At 34.7% G+C, this 9,820-nt stretch overlaps 1 protein-coding gene across 1 annotated transcript; it reads left to right on the forward strand.

Annotated features, from left to right (window-relative positions):
• LOC128175724 (uncharacterized) lies at positions 1 to 5,607 on the forward strand. The gene is made up of 2 exons (XM_052841551.1): positions 1 to 161; positions 3,383 to 5,607. Exon 2 carries the CDS (start codon positions 3,391 to 3,393, stop codon positions 5,038 to 5,040), a length of 1,650 nt encoding a protein of 549 aa, XP_052697511.1. The 5' UTR covers positions 1 to 161; positions 3,383 to 3,390; the 3' UTR covers positions 5,041 to 5,607.
• Positions 5,608 to 9,820: the final 4,213 nt, after the last annotated feature.

Consider the following 9,820-nt stretch of genomic DNA (forward strand, 5'->3'; position numbering starts at 1 on the left):
TCATCGGTTACGGATTACGGTTACGGTTAGGGCGGGCGTGATCAGAACAACCGAGGAAGTGTGTCGGGACCATTGTCAAACCGAAAGTTGATTTTGTTTGCGTCCATATTTCCTTCGAGAGGAATTTTCTTTCCTAATGGGACTGATCTGCATTATATGAGGTATTTTTTTTTAATCTAGACTGTCTGTGTTATATTGAACCTAAATTGTAATAAGAGAAAAATGCATAAATGATCTGTACACTTGCAGGCATATTGCCAAGACTGGTATCTAGACTATCAAATTCAATAAATATTCATGTATACGATTTGTCTGGTTTTTTTAAATTTTTATTTTTAATTATAAAATATTGATAAAGTAATTTAATGAATTGGGAGCTATTTGGAATTTTATTTCGTGACATGACATGGCCATGCATGCACATCACGTTCTGATTGCGCATGTGTAAGTTGTAACTGACTTTTGTCCCACTGACATGTTTATCTAGTCAAGAAGATATTTGGGGTATAGTTAAATTTAAATACGGCAGTGTGCGAAATTAACTTTTTTGTACTATAGACAATCGGTCTACAACATTTTCAAAATATATAGACCTGACTGATTTCTTATACACCAAGAACATTAAAATTTTTTATTCTTTATTTGTATTGTATTTTTATTCAGGTCCTAGGGTGAACATGGTGAAATAACCTGGTACTTCACAACACAATAGGAACTCATACTATAGGACATGGTGAAGGGTGCTCGGCTCTAAACCCACACACAGTGACATTGCCTTGTAATGATTATTTTGTAATACCAATCAAATAAACTCAGATAAAGTAAAGGAAAATAGATATATAAAATACCCTATTCCCTTGAATACTGTAGATAACACGATACAAAAGGAAACAAAAGCGCAGAATCTAAGACAACGCACGGGCCCTGGAAGTTATTGTAAATATATTGCATGTGCATGTATAAAAAAGTAAGGGTAGGACACTCTTTTTGGGGCGAAATCGGGTTTGACAAAGTCTGGGCGTTCCTCAAACGAAATTTCGCGATAAATCGTTCAAGTATACTTTACTTACGACATATGTATACATTCGATCCGCTCCAATGCTGTTACGTCGAAGAAAAAGGTGTTTTTTTTACATCCAAGTGCCTAAGAATTTCGCTAGACTGGTTTACATCCGGTTTAATCGCAGTGAATCGAAAGGTAAATTGAAAGATAAGTTCTGATTGGTCAATAATGAAATAAATTCTTTAATTTCTTATCGATATTTGTCAATCTTCTTCATTATTCTCGCATTTCATTGTTGAAAGGCCAAACTACCCAGTATCTATATACATAACTCCTTTCAAACATCTGATACATATTCACCATAAATTGTTATCAGTTTCGCCACCTTATTGACGAGCAGATTTATTTTATTATTAACCAATCAGAACTTATCTTTTGATTCACTGCGATTAAACCGGATATAAACCAGTCTAGCGAAATTCTTAGGCACTTGGATGTAAAAAAAACACCTTTTTCTTCGACGTAACAGCATTGGAGCGGATCGAATGTATACATATGTCGTAAGTAAAGTATACTTGAACGATTTATCGCGAAATTTCGTTTGAGGAACGCCCAGACTTTGTCAAACCCGATTTCGCCCCAAAAAGAGTGTCCTACCCTTACTTTTTTATACATGCACATGCAATATATTAACAATAACTTCCAGGGCCCGTGAGACAACGTAAGGAAAACTGAACGTCGGTCATGAATTCCAGGTGTGCAGTCTGGGTTCACGAATGCGAAAACTAGAATAATGTATGACTATCCGGGTTTTTTTCCCAGTTCTAGCACCTTGTGAATACTTCAGTTTGTCAAAAAATGACATGCTCTGAATATTGTTTTTGACTTTTAAATAGCACATGGCATATATATACATTCTGCTTCTTATTGCAGTGTATTTAAAAAGATATTGAGTAAAACGTTCAATCGACTAGACGACAGGCTGCCTTCGTTCTATAGACAAGTTGGTCTACAAATATTCGAGTTACTATAGACCGGGCGTATTTTCTATAGATTTTGTCTATCGGTCTACCGTTAATTTCGCACACTGATACGGTTTATTTATCTCATTGATCTGATCGTGTAAATAGAATAAAGTTTATCTGTGAATCATGAATCCATGGAGGACCTAACAACAATAAAACAAGCATAATTTGTAAACGGTGACGTAAAGAAATTGGATTTATCTACCTTACACCTTAAAAAACTAACTAGTGAAATAATTGTTTTGGAAAAAATATACGACCCTTCCTGACTCTAAATAGATTAATCAAGACCAAATTTTAAGCTGTAAAATATCTTGTTAGCAGCAAAAACAATTTAAAATACCCCAAAAAATCATAGATTAAATCAGTCTCTTATTTGGGAATTAATTTTGTTAAAAAAAAGATATTTGTTTTTATTGAACATTTTTTATTGATCAGTCAAATGATATTATATCGGTAAGTCGAGCTACCTTAAATGCTACTTAGTTTTTAACACGTGCATGTATAATGTTGGTATGGTGCCAGTTTACAAAGATTTCAAGGGACATTTATTAGTACATGTATGTACATGCACGTAGCATTGGGGGGAGGGGGGTGAAGTGAAATTAAGGAAAGGAACATTGAAACTGAAGTTTGAGGTACTACCGACTCCCACTTCCAAGGATAGGGGTTTTCAAGATTTGGGAATTAGCCTTTTTTTTTATTTGAATGAGTCTGTCTACCTCAACCCCCCCCCCTCCAAATAAAAAGAACCCCGATTACGTGCCTGCTGCAGGGTTAGCATGTCTCAGCAGTTACAAACTGATTCCTTTTTTCATCTAATGTAAATTAGAAACTTTAAAGTATCACCTTTATATTAACACGGGATTGGAAAACCGGTAAATTTTAAAATAATGAAAGTATAAATAATAGCTTTTAGATTAACCGATTGCCAGTAAACTTCTGACACAAATTAAGGGCGTGTGTTAATTGCTCAGGAAATACTAATCTTACTCCTAAGTGACCCGGGATCCTACGATATACCTGTATTCCTAGCGCTAGCGGTAGCTAAATAATTTTCAGGAAAAGTCTATCGAAGTTGAACAAAATGGAAATGAACAACAGGGTATACTAAAGGTTTCTCTTATGAAGTTCTTCATTTTTTAAAATATTAATATCTAAATAGGTTAAATCATGCGTGTTACATAGAAGAAACTTATGAGTAGAAGATTTGTTAAAAATTATTATAACAGTTCTTAGAATTCTAATGAATACTGATAATAGTGTTTCGTAAAAAATCTTTTCAGGCATGTATTAAATGACCATTTCAGGAAATAAATTATATAATAAATATTTCTGATTACTATTTTCTCAGGGTAGGAGATGATGGAATCTAGAAATGAAGCCCAGCATTTGGTGGAATGTGACCTGTGTCAGCAACCAGTCTCGTTTTTCTGCAGACGATGCGGGGTCAATCTCTGCGACCCCTGTGTCACCATACATCTACGCGCGAAATCTACAAACGTTCATGAAATTGTAGATTTCGCCAGCAAGGATGATGACGACACATGCCATTGTGATTCCCACCCCAAAAACGATTGTTCTGCATACTGTAAAACGTGTGATGCCCCGATTTGCATCCTTTGTGTATCTATCAAACACAAATCGCACGAAATGTCTGAGCTGTCCGATAAAATTGAAGAACTTTTAAAAGTTATTGCAAAGGAAAATGATCGACTTCAGTCATCCAAACATGAATTAGAAAGAATTCTGGAACACACGACGAAGCTGCTGTCCTCAATATCCTCGATTTACAAACAGAGGAAAGATGAAGTTACAGCGCGGGGAGAAGAGTGGCACAAACAGATCGAGGAGACCATGAAAAAACTTCACCAGGAACTGGATGACATGCAAAAGGAACACGAGGCTGAACTACAGAAACAAAAGAAAGAATTTGAAAAAATGATTGGAAAAGTGGACGAAATGAACGGGAAAACAGTAAAATTAAAGAAATCAAAAAATGTTAAAGAAATGCAGACTTTTGTGCCAGTGATTCAGAATCATCAGAATTTAAATGAGTTCTCACAGTATTCATTTCCGTCATTTTATGAATGCAAAATAGATCCAAATTATATGCAAACTTATTTTGGATACGTTGAAAAATTGCCAGAGAAAAAATCTTCGCTCTTGGAAGATGAATTCAAAGAAAGGGAGTTACCGGGTAGAAGAATATTAGATGTACCAACAGTTACTTCTGTTATAGACACTGGGTTTCCTGCTGATAAAAATAATAATGGTCTGTATGGCATGGCCGTTACCGACGATAACAAAGTGTGGATGGGAGGAATAAGCTACGAACTGAAGTTGTTTGATCTCCAGGGACACCTCCACCACACCGTCAGCATTACTGTCACAGGCTTGTACTTATGTTTGTACAACAAACAAGTAGTGTACATTGATCAAAATAATAAAGCCGTGAAATTGATATCTGACACCAACACTGTGGTGACAATGTTCACTACCGGGGACTGGAGGCCATACAGTGTCACAAGCGCCGCGTCCGGTGATCTACTGGTCTGTCTCCGTAAAGACGATCAGTCCAAAGTCGTCCGATACAGCAGTACCGGTACCGTGCTCCAGGAAATCCAGTACGACTCGCAGTGTCAACCTCTGTACATATGGGCGGTTTACATCACTGAGAATGTTAACGGGGACATCATTGTAACTGACTGGGAGAAAAAAGCAGTCATTGCTGTCGATAGATTGGGCATATTCCGGTACTCGTATTCGGGGAAGGACAGTGAATTTTTCGCTTGTTCAGTCGTCACTGATTCTGTCGGTCACGTCATCGTGACAGGTGGTGTTGGTAAAAAGATTTCCATGCTGGACAGAGACGGGCGATTCCTGAGGTACATCATTCCTGAAGGAGGAATAAAAGATCCACACGGCGTGTGTATCCTTGGTGACGGTGATATGATGGTGGGAGAGTGTCTGACCGGAATCGCCAAAAGAATCAAATATCTAGAAAAATGAAGGCACGTCTGTGTTATTTCTCATTCTGTTACAGTTCTAGTAATTGGTATTTGACATTCATGTATACATGTATGACTTTGACTTTTACTATTTCTACAACTTTACTGCATAGGTCTAGTATCCACTTATATATAATACTGTATAGCGAAAAGCAAAACAAAAACAAAAACAAAAAAACCCAAAAAACAATACCACAACACCTCTTAATTAATGATAGAATCTATATATCATTAGATGTTGCGATATACAGGATTGCATAAAGCAAAACAATTCAATAATATTACTTGATTTTGGATTTTAACAGTATAATCATTAATCTTGATTCGCTAATGAAATGTTTGTTTCCATTTTATCAAAATTTTTGTAACGTCAGAAATCAGTACAGTGCCAGGTAATCTGTCTGGAGCTGTATTCGTTGTGTGGGAACGGAGGAGTTAAAGAAATATTAGTATACCGATATTTTAATGATGATCATGTATATAGACATTTTATTTCGCTTCAGTCAATTAAATGTATATATATGCTATTGATTACGTCATTTGCTTTTATGATAATAAATGATATATTCACATGTTTTGGTTGTCTTAATTTCACAGGCAAAAACGATCTGGCGAAATGCAAAAATTTCATATTCTTCATTTGTAAAATGAATCTATACTACTATATTAAAATAATAGACTCGAATTTTTAGTGTTTAATACCGAGAAATCGGAAGAATACTGTCTTTTGTTTTATATATTTTAAACATCTTTGGTACTTGAAGATTACCAATTTGTTTTTATTTTTTCTCAGTTAAGCTTTGCTAATTAATAATCAACGAAAATTCCTCAAAAAATCCCGGAAATCACCTGGATTTTTTGGATTTTACAATCTTGCACTTGCGCAATACATTCACGCTAACGGGATCTTTAGTTTATATTTGTTTCCACAATATCACCTCTCCCTGAATAAACTCAGAAATGATAATACAAATACGGGTAAATTTTCATTGGACTTTTGCTATATATTCTGTTCATATAAATTAATGATTTCTTACGAGAGAAAGTATAAAATAACAAATATTCATTTCCACTAAGCACTTACTTTCATCTTCGTGATGACAAAAAATATTGATTACATGCAAAAACGTTACATTATATTTGTTAGGAGAGTGAAGATCGAATATGTTTTATCGTAAAAATGAATAATGTCCTACAGACCCAGTTTTACAAAGAATATACGTGTACGTTGGTGAAAAGGTGTTGAGTTCTTCCATTCTATGGATTAAATTTTTTAGTTGAAAGAGATTTGCAGTCTCATAAAGGTTTGTTGTGATGTATTTGAATGTTATTTACAAGGCAACATCATTCATTAACTTTCTCCAAAATCGTTCCGGAGCTATTCTGCAATTTTCTGCTACTTTACGGGTATAAGTAAGGGATGGGCCTTTCTCGAGACACAGTTAGGTTATTAAAACTAAGGAAAGTGTAGTGAAATTAATAGCATTATTGTAGGCTTATAGCTTTGTTATGTAAATGTCAATAATAAGGTGTATCGATGTACCTATTTCTAAATGTCCGATATGCAATGTCAACCCGTGCACACACGGGTCAAAGTCTAGTGGTTTTCAAAATATTTAGAATTACTATTGGGAAAGGTGTTTAAACGTGTATGTGAGTGTTCTAAAGCCGGACACCTTGCACCGAGTAACTTGTTACAATCTAATCAAAATTAGATATTTGATCCCTCCTAATAGATCGCTATACCTTATTTTAATTAGATCGCAATGCAGTAAAAAGTTAAACACTTTAAAAAAAATAAATCCTTGGCTAATTTTCAATGTAAAAAATTACACATGCCATATTACATGTATGTAATACTTTTAAGTTTAGATTGAAAGTCAGGACACCGTTGATGCAGTAGACATCCCAAAATTTTAAATCGTTAATGTAATGGAGAGACGCTGACAATTATAAATTTATTAATTTTGTATAATAATTATTGAATAATCAATGTTTGTACACCATGGTTTGCTCTCAGATTTCAAGTTTGGTTGCGGTTCCTGTAAACTGCCAACGCTTTATTTTTCGTGTCTTCGTGCACAAGATTTATCTGCCATTAATAAGGACACAATTAAGTTTATCAACCGTTTACCAGGAAGTCGATTAATTAATCATTTAATTTACCAACCGATTGAGGTTTCTTAATATATAAATAGGCGAATCAGACGTCTCATTGGTGTGATTAATCATGATTTCTGAAATATATTATGAATTTTTTGTTGTTGCTTCTACAAATTTCTTTAACAGTATCTTTTTCGAGACGATTATGGAATTGTATATTTGTAAAATAATTTACTATTTAGCTCTTGGAATTCAGTACGTCTTACCTCAGAAGATAAAATAAAATGAAATTAAAAAACGACAGATTTTGACGTTCTTATTGTTTAAAAAAAAAACAACTTTTATGCATAAACCGATGTTAACCCTAAAGATATTGTGTATTCGAGAGTTCGCAATTTACAGTAATAATTATAGTTAAACTAACGATGACACGAGACATAAAAAATGTATTTTCTATTTTTATCATATCGCGTTAAGGTAAATTTGTCTTCTGGCATTTTTGACGATGAAAATGGTACACAATAAATAAAAAAAGGATTTTCATAGAGTTTAAGGTCAAATATTTTGACAATGAGTGGCCACGGATTCATAATTGATATTGTCACATGCGCTATGAGAAATATTCATGCATAGCTTATAAATAAATAAATACTCAATTATGCAGCTTACGCATACATTCATCTCCTATGCGATGCATTTATCTACTGCACATATACTTGTCACGACAGGTCAAACACAACTGCGTGATTGGCTGTAAAGGTGAAAATGATGACCTAGGGTCAATATCGCGAGACACAGGCCATTCGAGATCAGAAATGTAAAATTGAAAAAAAATGCAAAAAAAAAAAAATTATAAAAAATAGAAAATTTTCAATGAAAACAAAAAGAAGAGAAAAAAATGAAAGAAAAAAGAAGAGGGGATTTTCAGACAGGGCGATAATTGACGTCACACACTTGTTGGCAATATTCTATGGACGCAAACCGGTTGTACATGTAATTTCCACTGCAGCTGCTGCATGTACCAAAATGGGCGACACAACCCACTTTCTCTTTCCCAGTAATATTGAAGTTTGTATGGATCGTGCACGTGGGTCCGCACCATTTGCCTTGATTGAGAGAAACGTTACATGCACACGTGCTCTGGCACTCACTACACGTGCGGAAAACATTCTTTGATTCTCGGCACCCGTGGTGTATGAAGCTTATACACCGCCCCTTCTTTGGGTCGTTCGTGGTCCCCACATATGTGATCTGATTCGGGCTTGATATCAAGGCAACCTATGAGATCTGATTCGGGTTTGATATCAAGGCAACCTACACAAAACAGAAAAACGATCTAACGTTTACGTAGTTTTGTACCGCAAACAATAGATGCAAAAATGCAGTTTACGGTTCACTTGTTACACTTTTTTTGAAATACAATATCAGAATCCTTGTTATTTGGATATAACAAAATGTATCATCGTCGATATATTCTTTCACTTAAGAAATCACATATGAAAAAATTTCTTAATTTCTTAAAAAATCATTAAATATTTAAAATGTTTCAATATAACACTAAAATAATTCTATAATTTCCTTTACCACCCTTCCTCCCAGTAAAAAAAAGCAAAGCCACCCCCCTTAAAGACAAACAAAATCCCAATGCCGTCATACGGCGACCTTAGAAAAATCACGGAATGGACGAAATAACCATGATGATGTCTTGATGTCAGACTCAAATTCCCATAGGAGACGATTTGGATGTTTCCTTTATATATCGTGCAGTAGTTAAGTAAATTTAACTTACTTTTTACAATCAATTTTTAGTTTGTTAAAAGAAAGATGGAAATATTCAGTGAATGTAAATACAACTGGATAAAGATGATTACATTTGATGTCTATATTCCAACAAATTTACGGTACACTTACGTGTTTTATTTTCTAGAGAAACTTTTTCACGTGTTAAATTAATTTAAAACCTGTTATCTATGATAAATGAATTTAAATTTATTTCTCTCTCTCTCTCTCTCTCTCTCTCTCTCTCTCTCTCTCTCTCTCTCTCTCTCTCTCTCTCTCTCTCTCTTAGGGGTATTTAATCTCGCGATTTTCGGAAGTTTTTTTTATTCTTGTACAATGTACATTTTACAACGATTCCTTAACAAGTACTACAACTTATATTCATATCTTTCGTTGGCACGAGTGGGTATAATGTGGGAGGAAACCGGGGTGTCAGGAATATGTACATGTACCAACACACGTATACAACCCCACATTTGGGGGTACGACTAGTGAACACTAGCGCGGGTTGGTTTTTTTTAAAAATCGACAATTAGGGGGAGTTTACAAAGAATGATAAATTAATTACGATGAAACTAATACTGCTATTAATTTTCTACCTTAAATCTAGAAAACAATGTCTTGCAACTGTACACGTATCTGGGAATGCATATTTGATCGTTTCTAGAAAAAACTGATTGGCAAGGTATAGGTAGAATTTGATCAATAAAATTATCAACTTTAAATATTGTAATTTTTTTTTTTACACGTTTCCAACGCCAAAAAATTGAGATGCAAGTTCGATAAAATTTCCCTTTAGTTACCTCCCCCCCACCTCTTCGACCCGTTAATACCTTCAACCAATCGTAACTACTCGGCCATTTCCGTAACCGCAATTTTTTTCATCGGTTCGGATTACG

This window comes from Crassostrea angulata, chromosome 3 (genome assembly GCF_025612915.1).
Source record: "Crassostrea angulata isolate pt1a10 chromosome 3, ASM2561291v2, whole genome shotgun sequence".
In the NCBI taxonomy this organism is placed as follows: Eukaryota; Metazoa; Mollusca; class Bivalvia; order Ostreida; family Ostreidae; genus Magallana; species Magallana angulata.